The sequence below is a fragment of the Mytilus californianus genome, unplaced genomic scaffold (assembly GCF_021869535.1).
Source record: "Mytilus californianus isolate M0D057914Y unplaced genomic scaffold, xbMytCali1.0.p SCAF_8, whole genome shotgun sequence".
NCBI lineage: Eukaryota > Metazoa > Mollusca > Bivalvia > Mytilida > Mytilidae > Mytilus > Mytilus californianus.
In genome coordinates, this window is record NW_026262734.1 from 43,868,218 (window position 1) to 43,884,849 (window position 16,632).

Here is a 16,632-nt window from a genome sequence, read left to right on the forward strand (position 1 = left end):
ATTCTTCCAGTATATACATGTAGTTTTTATAATGAATTGTTGATATTTAGATAGCCATTCCAATCCGTTTCAATTCTAGAACAATTTGAAGTGGAATACTGAAAAAAAAAATGGGGAATGTGTCTATGGGACACAGATGATGCCCCCACTTGTCTATCATATAACGTTATAAAGGGACATAACTCAAAAACGGTAAAAGTGACGCTACCAAAAATTGTACTTGATTTGAGTTTTGTGGTAATAACAATTGTGTATAAGTTTCATAACATTCGGTTGAGGCAAACTTAAGTTAGATAACGGAAACGAAAATTCAGCAATTTTTCCATTTGTAAAGGGGCATTACTCTAGAACAATAAGAGTGATGCCCTCAAAATACAAACTTGATCTGTATTTTGTAGTAATAACAATTGTGTATAAGTTTCATAACATTTGGTTGAGGCTAACTTAAGTTAGATAACGGAAACGAAAAAATCAGCAATTTTTCCTTTGGTAAAGGGGCATAACTGTAGAACGGTTTAAGTGACACCACCAAAATTCCGACTTGATCTGTATTTTGTGGTATTAAGCATTGTGTATAAGATTCATAGCATTTGGTTGAGGCAAACTTAAGTAAGAGAATGGAAACAAAAAATTCAGCAATTTTTCAATCTGTAAAGGGGCATAACTTTAGAACAATATAAAAGTGACACCCCCAAAATTCAAACTTGATCTGTATTTTGTGGTAATAAGCATTGTGTATAAGTTTCATAATAGTTGGTTGAAGCTAACTTAAGTTAGAGAACAGAAACAAAAAATTCAGAAACTTTTCAATTTGTAAAGGGGCATAACTCTAGAACAGTTAAAGTGACACCACCAAAATTCAAACTTGATCTGTATTTTGTGGTAAGGCCAAAAAAAAATATATGTCTGTTTACGGTTATCCGACCGTCCCTACTTTTGAGCGCCGACCCTAAGTCATTTTATTTCCGTCGTAAAGTGAAAAATAAACTGAACTCGTGTCAAAAGCAAAGTTAGTGTTGCAAATAATATAAATCAATTGCCTAATACATCCTAATGTTCACAATCGTGAATATGACAGCTGTTTTAAGGAAATTCCCAACTCGTGTGATGAAATAAACACTTTGCTGCCATTTTTTTCCAAGGGAAATAATCCAATCATTAAAAATAGGGGTAAACTCGGCCCATGATCAACTCGGACCACGACAAAATGAAACGGCATGAATCAAAATCATGTCACAAAAAATAAAATAAAATGGAAATACAGACCTACCTACCCTATTTTTTTAAAGTATGTAACCTTAAACAGACGTATATTTTTTTTGGCCTAATAAGCATTGTGTATAAGTTTCATAACATTTGGTTGAGGCAAACTAAAGTTAGAGAACGATATAAAAAAATTCAGCAATTTTTCAATTTGTAAATAGGCATAACTCAAAAACAATAAAAGTGACACCCCCAAAATTCAAAATTGATCTGTATTTTGTGGTAATAAGCATTATGTTTAAGTTTCATAACATTAGTTTGAAGCTAACTTAAGTTAGAGAACGGAAACAAAAAATTCAGCAATTTTCAATTTGTAAAGGGGCATAACTCTAGAACAGTTAAAGTGACACCACCAAAATTCAAACTTGATAGATCCGTATTTTGTGGTAATAAGCATTCATAATAGTTGGTTGAGGCAAACTAAAGTTGGAGAACAGAAACAAAAAATTCAGCAATTTTTCCATTTGTAAAGGGGCATAACTCAAGAACAATAAAAGTGACACCCCCAAAATTCAAAATTGATCTGTATTTTGTGGTAATAAGCATTGTGTATAATTTTTATAGCATTTGGTTGAGGCAAACTTAAGAGAATGGAAAAGAAAAATTCAGCAATTTTTCAATTTGTAAAGGGGCATAACTCTAGAACGATTAAAGTGACGCCACCAAAATTCAAACTTGATCTCTATTTTGTGATAATAAGCATTGTGTATAAGTTTCATAACATTTGGTTGAGGCAATTTAAAGTTAGAGAACGGACGGACATACGTACAAACGGACAAGGGTAAAACTTAATGCCCATCTGCGACGGCGGGGCCATAAAAATTATACCCTGCCTGCCTGGTCAGCTCTAATAATAAGGGCAGGGGGATGGGAAACAAACATTTTTTTAACTGTGGCCTAATTTCAGGAATAAACAATTACTGTATTTTCATATTAAAAATATGAGGTTTAAACGACAATGTTATATTGATATTGACTTTCCACACAGAATGTAAATGCACAATGCATAAAAATTGGAAATTGCAACAGAATTCTGTTGATTGTAGGTCATTTAAGAGTTTTATTTATGGAACCATTGAAATATGAAAGTATATGTATATGAGTACCTTTTCAAACTGGCAGACATTTTCTTTATTTTGTAATTCCATTATATTCCTGACTTCATGCCATTTGGTCTAGTCCTTGAGTAAAGTGAAAACCTGGAAAAAAACATCATCATCATGAATTAAAATATTTGATAACTTAATATTTTAAAATTCAGCAAAACTATATGTACATGACATACAATTTGAACTGATTTTCCAATAAAGTTTGATATCTAAAATATAGATTCTACCACTACATTAAGTGTGATACAATATTTCTCCACTCGAGACTTTTTAAAACAGGAGCTCGAGACTTGCCGACATTTTAAATGTTATAATATTTATTATATAACCTTCAGGATATTCTGTGGACTGGTGGAATTCATTTTTCTAGAATGTTTGAACTGCATTAAACTTTAGTCTTTAGTCCTTTTGTTTTGATGAAAAGACTCTGTTTTACAGATTTTAGATCACATGGATCTGGTACCATTGAAAAATACAAATGAATGGACACACACAATGTTTCAATATTTCATTCAAAATTTACTTTTGGAGGTATATTAGAAAGTTGGTGCCTTAAAATTATTACATAAATCTTGGGTAATAATCTTTATATGCTAAATAAACAAATTAGTATTAGTTCTTTTTCATAAATGAGTTAAGCCAGTTGACCTGAGGTCAATTGGCATAAATTTGATAAAATGACTTCATTGAACAATCCACTCTGATGTAATAACATTTATATAGCATTAATACTAACAACTGAAATGTACAGTAAAATGAATGAATTTGAATGTCATCTACATGTATAAGTAGTACATCTACGATGATTGGAAAATGCCTTATGAGACTGACCTATGGTTACAGGTGGTTAAGAACAGACCAGCAGGTAATCTCTTTTGGGATTCTGAGTCAGATTAATTTACTGATAAGTGCAAAATCAGAAAATCACTCTAGACACTGAATCACGAAAAGGATTAATCTGCATGAAGATAGAATGTGAATTCACTCAGTTAAGTTGTCACAATCCGGAATAAGAACTTATACATGAGATTTTTTAACACGGGATCAGTACATATTGATTTAAAACTTTTATTGTCAATAGAAAAAAACCACAACTCCTCCGTCTCTAGAGAAACACTAATGCGATTGTTGGGTGATTTTTTTTTACTATAAATGTTAATTTATATTTTTTCCTTTTTTGTTTCTAAATATTTTAATACAGTTGCCACCTATAAGTATAATCAAAGTACAAGTGAGTTGTTTACCAGAGAGAAAATTGTACATGCGAGACTTTAATATTGACAAGAGAAACAATCTAGCTAGTGTCAATTGCAACACCTACAAAATATAGAATAGGGACACAATGGGTAAAATTACAGATCAGACGACTATACTGGTATCTAAAGATCTAAGACTGCTAAAACCTTATTGCTATTTGTCTGCCATTACTGGACATCACAAAAGTTCCCGTAAAATTTTGATGTCACAAGAGAAAATGTCCGATGCCACAAAGGAAAAATGATTGTTGTATGACGTCAATAGTTCAAGTGGAACAAATTCTCAGGTCAAGTGGCGCATATCCCCAAATAGGGATAAGTCTATTAAATCGGTCAGCAATCTATGAGTATGAGCTGATAGACAAAAAACTTTCAGCCAATCAGAATGCTAAAATGCCTTGTAGGATTATCTTGGTATGAGCACAAACATGTTAAATAAAGAATAATTTTCTGAAATAAATTATAAGTAAACAATTGTAACATAGACTAGAAAAAAGGGGGTTCATGTCCGTTCCTACGTAAGTTACGTCGAATTTTCCGATTTTTCCCCCAATCCTTATTTTTTGTCAACTACATGTATCTATCTGACAAGGAGGGTTATATCACTCTCCATTATCATAATGAATTCATTTCATTAAATTATTTTGTGGTGGGTTTCTTATTTTACCACAGCATGTTTTAAATATTGACCTGTTTATCTGTTTATGTTTTCGTGTGAAGGTTTCCGTTTGTTTAAAATTTGGTGCGGAATTTTGATTGGTTGACCGAAAAATCTCGTAGTTTTGTTGAAATTAAACTTTTCTTCCAAAGTCATCCATATTAGTTTTAAATCATATTTCATTGCAAAAAGCTTAATAAATGTTAATTATAAATGAAAATGTATCTGGATAAAATAATGAAATGTAAAACGGATGTTTACATCACGTGACATACCCCGCTAAAAGGTAAACATGGATTCTCCACTTTTGGGGAGATCTTTAAGGAAAACGGTCACTTCATTCACTGACGTGTTGTTTCCCATATCAAAAGATGCACAGGATCCACAACAATACCAGCTGAAAAAGACAGGTGAATAAGCTCAGTGTTAATCCTGTTATTTTACGAAGATTTACTTATTTGCAGTTGTTTCTTGTGAAAATCATGTTGAAACACAACACTCAGATTTATTTCAGCAGCAGTTACCTTAAAGTTAAATACTGTTTCTAGTTACTCCTTTCCATTTTCAGCCTATATTCTTGTAGACTATTCCTGATCATTTAATAGACAATAACAATTTATTCTATTTAAACCATTACGATACAGCTCTAAAATATATATATATCCTAACTTCAAGACGGTAATTTTTTTCGTCAGGTAGGGCTGTTCATTGCATAAACTTAATGTTCAATGAACTGACTTATAGGACTTACCATATTACCAGCCAGTATCTTACACCTTATTGCTAATTGTCCATTGTAAACAAACATCACATTATCCAAAATAATTCAGTTGTTTAACAGTTATATACTTCCACTTCTCTATGAAGGCTTCATTAACGTTTAAAGACATACAATGTAGTCAATCAAAAATGGACAATTTTGCATTTGGAATTAGCTCAGCATTTACTACTCGATAACTTTAGTCTACACGTACCAACTGATTTGCTCTCTCATCCAGAGAAAGAGTCAATCAAAATCCTGGATTCTTGACACATTTTTATCTATAAAGACTTCAGGCCCCTGTGAGGGGAATCCAGGTCCGTTCGCGCCCAATCACGTTCGCCCCCATGCACATTCGCCCCCTTTTCACTTTCGCACCCAAAGTCCGTTCGCACCCTACACGTTCGCGCCCAATTTTTATTGGTGTTGTGTTTAATAATTTGTAAACGAGTTTTGGTAAGTGTATTGCTATAAATATATATTTTTTCATTGTTTCTAAATAAAGTGAGATTCAGACAAGGTTTTTTTTGTGTCATGGTAAATGTATTGCCATAAACATTTTTTTTTTCATTGTTTTTAAATAAAGTGAGATTCTGACGACCAGTATTTTATTTTATGTGTTGAATAATTTTTAATCATGTTTAGGTAAGTGTATTGCTCTATATATATATATTCGACCTGTTAGTCAAATGCGTTTTGTTAAAATATACTTTTTCACTTTTTTGGTCTTTTGGAAAATGTTGTTTGTGCAGTATTTAGACCCCTCTAACAAGAAATTTGTTTTGCATGCACACGTATAAAAATTGCGGTTTTTATCCAACGCAATCATATATATAATTTTTTTTTTTTCCTTGTTTCTAAATAAAATGAGTTTCTGACAACGTCTTTTTAGGTGTTGATAAAATCTTAATCATGTTTTGGTTAGTGTATTGCTATAAATATTTCTTTTTTATTGTTTCAAAAGGAAATGGGATTCTGACAACGTCTTTTTTTATGTGTTGAATAATTCGTAATCATGTTTTGGATAGTGTATTGCTATAAATATTTTTTTTCATTGTTTATGAATAAAGTGAGATTCTGACACACATGAGATCAAAGGAGCCAAGCTGTTAAAAACAATTATCTTTCATGTTTTTCATTTAAAATCTTCAAAGTTTTACTCATACCAAGCTAAATACATGCAGTATTTACATTTAAAGCAAGTTAAAGCAACCATGACAACAATCATGATTTTTAAACACTCAACAATAACACCATATTAGGCTCTGTATAAATACCAATTAGCAGTAATCATACATAATTAACATTTAATAATTAATCATCAAATCAATTTAAAACAATATTTCATTTAAAAATTCCCGAATTTTTATTTATGAAAATAAAAATATTTTGATATAAACATCTACAAAACATCTAAAAATTTATCAGTTTTTTGAATAAAAAAAAGGGTGCGAACGGACCTAGGGGCGAACGTGTGGGGTGCGAACGTGTATTGGGCGCGAACGGACCCGATACCCTGTGAGGGAGAAGGTAAATCAAGTAGAGGACTGAATTTTTTGGGTTAACATCATAGATATTTCAGTAAAATTAAAGTCACAAGATATATGTCTCATGCCACAAACAAGAATTGTTTGAAGAAATAATAGTTCAAGCAATGCAAAATTTGTGATCAAAGTGTCACAGATGTAAGCTCAATTGTGGTTTGCATGGATACTGCAAAATACCGGAATTTTTCAAAGTTTTTTTTACATGTATGATGTATAGTATAATCAAAGTATATGTTTCCAGTGAAAAAAAATTACCGAAAATAACTTAATGAGGAGATATAGTACTAAGACCTAGGTTCTGAATTACAAAAAAAATTATTCAAGATTTCAAAATGTTCAGCTTTGCATATCTAATTACCATTTCATTCCTTTTTGGTCATATAGCTCTTCAACTGGTTCTCTTTCCTATACCTCCTTGGCTTTCAAATATTGGGCTTTGAGCGTTCCTGGTGAAGGTACACAATGTAAATCAAGAAAAGCGCTTCGGACGCATGAAATTTATATAGTGTTCACTGTTGTTCAGAATAATTTGACAGTTATCTAACTTTTATTCAAAATCATAAGAGTAAATATGATTGAGGTTGGAAACCAATAAACTTAACATGGTACATGTTAACTGGACAATGATATTAAAATTTAATCTTTATTTCCATTCAGTCTAAACATCTATATATGAAACAAGAAAAGAACAGTATCAATTTTCCTTTTTACACACACACAACTAAAATTAAAATATACATGAAATGATACATTTTATAAGAGTTATTCTATAAAATAAATCATAATTTATAGAGTTGTGGCACATGTTATTGTATTTGAATATGCATGATGATGAAATAGCAGCCATTTGACATAAAGCAAGTTACATATAGAAACAATACAAAAAAGGATTTTATGAATGTGAGGATGCAGTACTGAGTAGTCAAAACGGCAATGATGTAAACAAATATAAATAAGAAGATGTGGTATGAGTGCCAATGAGACAACTATCCATCCAAGTCCCTATGTGCAAAAAGTAAACAATTATAGGTCAAAGTACAGCCTTCAACACAGAGCCTTGGCTCACACCGAACAGCAAGCTATAAAGGGTCCCAAAAAGACTAATGTAAAACAATTCAAACAGGAAAACCAATGGTCTAATCTATATAAAAAACGAGAAACACTTATGCACCAAACCAACAAACGACAACCACTGAACAACAGGCTCCTGACTTGGGACAGGTGCATAAAATGTGAATAAATCAGCACATAGTTTAAATAAAATCAACATGTATATATACATGATATAATTTCCAAGTGAAACAACATTCAGTCATTATGATATTATTATATTCTTGATGTTCTCTATCAATTTATGTATTATGGACATACTCATAATCAGTAAATAAAGTACTTGTAATTTAATTGTTTTATTTTCAGGAAATGAATATGTTACAAACCTGCCCCTACAGATGGCCTTATTCTTCAACATTTTCTTTGCTCCATTCTGGTTAACAGCAACACTTGTTACATTTGAAGTGAAAGTAAGTATTTGTAATTTTGGTATTCTACTTGCACATAACTTTTTTTCTGAATAAAAGAAGATGTGAGGTATGTATGAATGTTTTTGTTTTTTATTTTCTTCTTGTTTGTCTACCTATATTATTCATGGCATAGTTCTTGGAAGTACAGCAGCCGATATTAGTGTGTATGAAGGCATGATTTTAATATTAGCAGATGAAGAATTTTGAACAAATTATATGGTATAATTCAGTATTGTTTTATTTGTACTGATTATGTTGCTTGTAATACTGATATTATAAAGTTAAGTGTTTTTTTCTAACAGAATTTCATTGGATGTTCTTAATTGTACATTTAAAAATAAGTAGATGTGGTATAATTGCCAATGAGACAACTATCCCCCAAAGTTCAAATGAAGTGTATGTAAACAATTATAGGCAACCATATGGCCTTCAACAATGAGAAAAACCCATACTGTATAGTCAGCTATAAAAGGTCAAAACATGAAAAATATGAAACAATTCAATTTAGAAAACTAACACCCTAATTTATAGCAAAACAGTTTACAAAAAAACAAATATGATAGACATGAACCAATGACAATCACTGAACTACAGGCTCCTGACTTGGGACAGGCACATACAGAATGTGGCAGGGTTAAACATGTTTGTGATCGCTCAACCCTTCCTTAACCTGGAACAGTGGTGTAACAGCACCTTTTTTTTTTTATCAAGAATAACTAATTAGAAGAATTTTGAAATACAGTAACGAGTGTAATAAACTTGTTCAAAGATCAATATGCATTATTATGTGATAAAGCAAATAGTATTCACCAATGAAGAATACCAGATTTTTCATAAGGAAACACTTCATTGGGACATTATTCTTTTTGCTATATTTTTCTTGGGATCTAGATAGAAGAACTATTGAATTTATTATAATGTATAATCCTTATTTTATTGAAAATGAACTTGGTGACATATACCGTTTAAAAAAATCTTGGATTGTATATTTTGTTGTGATATATTTGTAACCAACCAATGATTGGTATATATATTTTATTTCAGTTTTCTTACTTGTCCACATTATATCTGATTTTACTGATAGCCATATATGTAGTGTTTACCATAATGGAGGTCATCAGATTGTATGTTGGATTTGTTGGCAACTTAGCTGAAAGGGTAAGATTTATGTAGCCAGTATAAAACTGCATTACAATAATTTCATAATGAAAAAAAAAAAAGATTAAAATAATGTTGCCATCCCTGCATTTTAAGAGAAGTCTAGTGACCATTTTCACAATTTTTTTTTCTAAAAGTGGAGAATCATAGTTGTAAGGTACAGGGGTCGTCACTTAGGTATGGTCCAGGGCTTTCAAAATTATTTTTAGCCAGCCAGACATTTTATATATTATCCCGATTTTAATCCCTAAAGACAAAATAAACAAAAGGCAATTATGGTAATCAGTTGCCGAGTTGGCCATCCCAATGATTGACATTAAAAAAAACGATATTAAACTTTCTTTGATTGAAATTTGAAGTTCTGACGTAAACTGTTAAATTGGCAGTGCATCATTCGAAGTGTGCAACATCAGCGTACTTATATCTGCCTTAGACTCTTTATTTGTGCAAAATAACGTTGTCAAAAACTTTACTTTCGTTTTTTGAAGTAATACCGGATGTTATCTTGACAGTGGTAAAACATGGACCAGAGACGTATAAGTAAATTCCGTATACGTTTGCAAAGTATGAACTCTTTCTACGTTTTTTCTTCAAGAATATATTCGAAATAAACGTGAGATAAAGGTATCAATGACAAGTTAAGCATTTTTTGAAGAAATTAGGATGCATAATTAAATGTCACACCTGCGCACATGGGCACACGTGTACTAGTTCAAACAGAGACATGTCTCTGGTTCAAACAACGTGGTTATGACGATTTTTCATTTTCACCTTTTTAATTTTTTCATCAAATCATATTTGTAAACGTATTTCTGATAATTTCAATCTTTTTGACTAAATAATTTAGATGCAAACCGCTGAAATGTAAGAAAATAACTTTGAATAGACCGATCAATGTCCGGTTCAAAATAGTTTACCTGTCACCTGAACAGGTAAATTTCAGCTGTTCGACAACTAATTAGCCTTGATTAAAATGAGAAGGTATTAAAGTAGGTGTTGTTTTGATAGTACTTAATGATCATGTCACTTTTATGACCGGAAATGTGTGGCTGTTAAAGGCAAAATGTTGGGTCAAAAAGATCGTAAATTATGTTAAAATGACCGTCTCTTAAGAAAGCCTTGAAAACTAAAAAGTAGATGACCATTTCATGCTTTTCCCAGCCGGACTTTTACCGGACATTATACAAATGTCCGGCATATATGACCGTTTTGGAAGCCCTGGTATGGTCTGATGAAGTTGTAAGATATTTTTTAAGAGAGAGAGATATTTGTAATTACTCCATTAATCATCTTTTTTTGTATTTGTTTGTCTTTATAAGATTTCTTCTGTTATTGTTGTTGTACTTGATTAAAATATGTGAAATAAATATCAATGAGACAGCCATCCACCATAGCCAAACAACATATGATAAGCCACATTATCTTGAAAATACAGTACTTAGAAGGTGATTCAGTAGATAATTAGTCTTGAAGGGTATTATATCCCCTTTCACAGTTAGTTGGTGAACATAATACAGGAAGATTTTTTTTTTACATAATAACATTGTATGTTCAGTGTACTGTAAGAACCTAGACAAAATCTCTCTTGATAGATTGTTAGTTTGATGTCTGCAAAGATCAAATTTCTATCACACCTCATACCACTTTCGTTGCTTTGGGAGGCATTAGTGAAAATTTTTCACCCATTTGTCATAAACTTTTCAGAAACCTATAATATGTTACATTTGTAAATGAATTAAATATGTTGGATGACAATAAATGTGTCAACAACCCAAAGCCTTTCTTGTTATGAAATTTTTCTGACTGGATGCCATATAAGAGAAAAACCTTCATTAACCATGTTAACTGAAACCGGAACAATAAAAATTGTAACTGTTGTCCATTGAAATAACTAGAAATTGTGATCAAAATAAAAAAGCTTGTTATAGTAAAAACCTTTTTATATTAACAACATAATTTGCTGTTTACAGGTACCAGAGCTGGCTGGTTCCTGGTTGTTGACAGTACTGATTCAGTTACCACTGATATTACTTCTACTTTTCAACACTCAGCCTTTACTTTTACCATTTGAGCGTGCTGTACATATTGTAGAAGCCATGTTTGTTGTGTTTGAATCAATATGTGGCTATTTTGCTATCAGGACTATGGTTAATTATCAAGTCACAAAATTCCATTTAAAACAATTTACAGACTTAGAAAATATAGCAGATGATGAATACTGGCAGGATAGATATGATTACTCATAGCAGCATTGAATGTGAGAAAATAATCAAAGGAAATATAACACCGCTTTATAATTGGTCTGAAGGTCTATATTGTTATGAAAAAATCAATTAGCAAAGTGCATAAAAATAATGTTGGCTGATCTTTGTATGATTTAGAAAATAGAATAATTCATCACTGAGATTATGAATAATTAATTAAGAATAATTTTTGATTGATAAACACCTGGTAATAGTTAAATATGTTGACATCATAAACTGTGAAATTATTTTGATGCATGAAGGGTTTTCATTAAGAACAGACAGTCAGACACAATGTTAATTACTTTTCTGGATAAAGCTTAAATCTGACATGGAAAAAATATTAAGATTTAAAAAAAAATGATTTTTTTTCTAACTCTCTTGAATGAAAAAAAGTAAAATAGAAAGTTTAACTGATGAATTTATGTAAAATTCAATATTTTTATTTTTCTATTTAAATGTTAATAATACTTTTATAAATGTCACATATTTTTTCAATCTTTGGCATGCCCTACTTTCATCATTAATCATGTGTGATCAAGGTTATTCCAGGAATATGTATTTTTGGAATTAAATAGTGTATTAGTTTTGTCTTTACTGCATCCGTCCAGAATATTTTTTGTACAGTTTTAAGGTGAACATTGAATATCAAAGAATAACTTTATTGTTTTATTTTGTATCATATGATTTATTCTGTACTTACTTTGTCACTCTTTCCAAAGTGCTATTTTAGCAAAGGGCTCTTTGTAAAGAATTTACAGCAAGGACATAGCGTGAAATAGTGCATTTGATAAAATTCCACAATTATTTAAAGTTTATGGCTATACCCATTATTTATTTTCTTATAAATGTATAGGAGTATGATTAATGATAGTTTTATTGTTATTTACTTTTGTTTAAACATATAATTAAAGTATAAAGATTAAAAATAGAGTTTGATTTATTTCCCCCTTTTTGTCTGTAATTTGTAGATATGGCCAAGCATATTTGCCTTATTGCACATATATACCATTTTCATGATCTAGTAAAGAATGCACACCAAACTAGTACCAGGGGTTGTTTTGAACTGATGCATGAGCTTTTTCTTTATGTTGAAGGCCTCATTGTGACCTTTAGATCAAAAACAGCAATAAAAGTTCTTTTCCTTTGCTTTCCATTTTGTCAAGTGCATGTGGGACTTTGTCATAATAACATATTTGAATAATTTAATTTTAAATGTAACAGGTCTTCTGATTGGCTGAAAGTTTTTTGTCTATCAGCTCATAGACATAATTTTGTCATGTGACCGTGACGTCATAAACGTTTTTTCATGATTTACTCCTTTAAAATGGAATTTAGAATTAAATTGTAAGGACAGACTGTAATGTTTTTTTGTCTATTCGAAATAACCTCAAAAGTGTGGTACACACTTTTAAATAACATGCTACACGGGTTATTCAGTGTGCACCACATTTTTGATGTTATTTCTTCATAGACAGAACAAATATTACAGTCATTCCTTAAATGATAATACTCCTGTAATGTACAGCACTCATGCAACTGATGTGACTTGTTTTTAAATAGTGGTAATGACTAGAAATGTATAAATTGAGAGCCAATAAATCAATAGAAATCAAATAGGAAAGGTCATAGTATTGGTATAGCTATGTTGATTTGTGACTAGTATGCACACCATCAGGGTCTTGGGTCATTTACAGTGATCACTGTTTATTGCTGTTGATATCTTGGAAATTAGTTATTTCAGAACTGAAATCCCCATGTTTGTTGTAGACCTACCTGTGAAGGTGTAATACCAGTAACCTGTTGTGTTGTTGATGTCATTATTAGTAAATCAGTTTTTAACTGAACAGCTCTCAAAAGACTGAACACTAGATTATTAAGTAATTTCCAGTCTTTCTGCCAATTTTAGAACTTATCCATTGCTGAAAGTTCAGTATTGTTTAGACAACTTGCTTGCAGTCAATTAAGATCCGTTCAGTCTACGTTCAGACTATTAAGTAGTTGCTACTTACCTGTACACATCAACATATAGCCTTTTTGTGCTGAGGTGGCGTAAAGCAAACATCAATCAATCCTGTACACATCAACACTATACTGAATTGTCTGAAAAGCTACTGAACAGAACTGAATTGACCACAAGACAAATTGTCTGAACAGTACTGAATTGGCCACAGTGGATAAATCTGAAAATTAACTTTAAGACTGATCATTCCTAAATAATTTAATGTTAAGACTTTTCAGTTGATGTTAAGATCAAAATGATTGTTTAAGACTCAAATTCATTCACTTATACATGTAAAAATATATGATAAGTCGCATTTGGTGACAATCATAAAGATGTAAAGAGGATAGTAATGTTGCTACGACTAATGGATATAAAAATAAGAAGATGTGGTAGGATTTCCAATGAGACAACTCTCCACAAGAGACCAAACCACACGGAAATTAACAACTATAGGTCACCGTACGGCCTTCAACAATGAGTAAAACCCATACTGAAACATACTCCTGGCTATCTTAATAATAGTCTACTAAATCATGGGGTCGGTATGTCACGAAATAGAAGTTCTTTTATAATATAAGTTCCAAGTGGAAGTAATATTCTGGAATATTATTTCCACCTGAATAAATATTACTTCTGTTAGGTGGAACAAATATACGTTGACAAGTAAAATGTCAAAATATGACTTCAAATTTACCATTTAAAACCCTTGGTGCAATAGCTTCTTGATAAGGACAACAACTCTCTTTCAAATAAAGTCCAGCCATGGGATATTTACTGTGCGATATATACTCTTTATACAGATGCTGCTACAAAAAATGGAAAGTTCCAAATGGGAAAAGACATAAGGCAAATATCGTTTCACTTTTTTATTTATTTTTTTCATTTACTGGCATATCCCAACTCTTATCTGCATTGAGGAAGTACTAACACCTATCTATACGCCCATATTTTTTACTTTCGCCTTGGTACTCGTGGGAATACGTATGAATCGAACCAATAGTGTTTGTTTTGATTTTAGCGCCCAAGAACACGTTCAATCCCACCACATTCTCCTGCCGTCAAATAAAATTGTTTTTGTATATATCATTAGCTTAAATTAAGCCATTGGGTTTTCTCTGTTCAATTGATTAACCCTTTGATAGTACATGACCTTTCAAAACTTACCTTACGGTATGGGTTTCGCTTATTTTTGAAGGCTGTGCTGTGACATGGTAGTTGCTGACATAGCTGACCCTTTGTCTTTGGTAAATTGTTTTTTTCATTGGTCTTCATACTCCATTTCCTTATGTTTATATTAAATCTGTTTGTTTAAGGTAGCACAATACAAAAGCAACTAAATTTTATCAAAATTTCATTTCAGCTGTTTTTGTTACTTCTTAGTATTCAAAAACCACAGAAGAAAAAAATATTTACATATCTTGCACTGTTAATGAGTTTTGGTGATAATTAGTTTTATAAACAAATGCACGTGTCTGACTGATACAATACAAGAACATGTGGGCAGTACTATGTGGTTAATCAATAGAATCATTTGGTAGCTTAACGACCACTGACCAGCAATAAAAATAACAGTTATGAAAAAGAGGTGGATTAGGGATTTATGGAAAAATGAAGATAATGAATTCCTAATAAAAATACATTTCTGTATTGGAGCTGCTAGGAGAAAAAACAAAACAACTATTTGGAGCTATAGAGGGAATCAAAATATGAATGACTTATTTGTATAAATATTAAACAAATATAATTGTACAACAATTAATGTTGCTGATGTTTATACTAAAATTTCTTGAGGAGAATGTTTAAATATGAATTCTTTTTAATAGAAAATACAAATTAAAGATTTCATTTTCAAACTGCAAAAAATGAAAAAAATGAAAAAAATCTACTTTGTGTAAAACACAATATTGTCATTGTATACAATTATAATTCTAGAAATCCCCCATAAGGATCCTCTAGACTGACCAACTGATCATTTTGTGTACACATGCATAACTTAATTTTTGTAACAATTCAAAAAACAAAAAATCCATATTGAAAAAAGTAAATGCAATGTGTAATTAAACTTCTGAGATCATTAATAGTAAAGGTTTATCTTGATGGGCGGAGTTTTGACCATATCAGTAGCAACTGACTTACAGCAAGGTCAATAATGATATAACATCTCCCGCCAGATCTGATTTTTGATGCATAGGGTGTGCATTTTCTTTAATATATTTAGAATTGCTGAATTGGAATGCTTTCTTACTGGTCAAAACCTAATTGATTTAAGATTAAATGCCAATCATGAAGAATCCCCATGATGCATGTGTGAATTATATTGAAGTTAATGGGGGTACAAGTAGGAAAATCCTTATTTATTCAGTTGTGACACATTCATTTTTGTCATGAAAATGTAGTTTTAAATGAAATTAGCTCCTAGATCGGTGCCCCTATATGCCTGATTTTCACACATGTTGTTCCTTGACCAGTTATCTTTAAAAGGGTGTCTCAGATTTCCAAAAAAACATCAATAGAACAAATTTTATACCCAATTTAATTTAATGATCTCTTATGAATTGAGGTTGCAAACTTCATTGAAGGTTTATGAGAGAATGAAATACAATAGGAAAAATCTGAGACACCCTTTTGGAGGTCAAACTGTGTTGCACAAGAATCTATAAAATATTTTGAGATGGTATGAATAACAAAGAAGATAATTTCATTCAAGTGTGGACATCACAATATAGCAACTAATTACATAATAATTAATTATGTAATAATCATGTCATAATGAAATAATCACCATTTGAAAGATTAATCTTTTTTCTTTCTTTTGGTACCTCATTTATAAAATTTAGAGCTGGATGAAAGAAATTACATCAGTTTAATGTTGTCTGTTTGGGGGTGAACAAATCTTTGTATTGTGCTACCTTAAATGGAGACGCTATCAGAAGATTTTTTTTACACCATGTAATTGTTGTATAGAAACTAAATTTGGTTCTGATAAAAGAAAATAGTTTCTTCTTATCTTTATTAATAATTGTGTAATCACAAATTATAAGCCTGGTATCTTGGATGAGTTTTTTTTAATACAAAGAGGAATTGAAATATTGATCCGGTTTGCATTATTT

At 31.1% G+C, this 16,632-nt stretch overlaps 2 protein-coding genes across 2 annotated transcripts in view; one reads left to right on the plus strand and one right to left on the minus strand.

Moving 5' to 3' along the window:
* Positions 1-2,465, minus strand: part of LOC127712362 (centriolin-like) — a 28,729-nt gene extending 26,264 nt beyond the window's left edge. The window contains exon 1 of the mRNA XM_052218749.1: positions 2,370-2,465. Within this exon, the coding sequence (XP_052074709.1) occupies positions 2,370-2,411 (42 nt within the window). The 5' untranslated portion in view covers positions 2,412-2,465. The remainder of the gene's footprint in view (positions 1-2,369) is intronic.
* A 2,097-nt stretch (positions 2,466-4,562) lies between these two features.
* LOC127712387 (transmembrane protein 17-like) lies at positions 4,563-12,189 on the plus strand. The gene is made up of 4 exons (XM_052218785.1): positions 4,563-4,696; positions 8,013-8,116; positions 9,161-9,274; positions 11,245-12,189. Exons 1-4 carry the CDS (start codon positions 4,579-4,581, stop codon positions 11,518-11,520), a joined length of 612 nt encoding a protein of 203 aa, XP_052074745.1. The 5' UTR covers positions 4,563-4,578; the 3' UTR covers positions 11,521-12,189.
* The last annotated feature ends 4,443 nt before the right edge of the window (positions 12,190-16,632 follow it).

What these genes read in the sequence shown, in the direction of transcription:
- LOC127712387 (XM_052218785.1), top strand. Translation starts at nt 4,579, where the DNA reads ATGGATTCTCCACTTTTGGGGAGATCTTTAAGGAAAACGGTCACTTCA. An exon ending in TTGTTACATTTGAAGTGAAA is followed by an intron (nt 8,117 to 9,160) that starts GTAAGTATTTGT and finishes ATTTTATTTCAG; the next exon opens with TTTTCTTACTTGTCCACATT. An exon ending in TTGGCAACTTAGCTGAAAGG is followed by an intron (nt 9,275 to 11,244) that starts GTAAGATTTATG and finishes TGCTGTTTACAG; the next exon opens with GTACCAGAGCTGGCTGGTTC.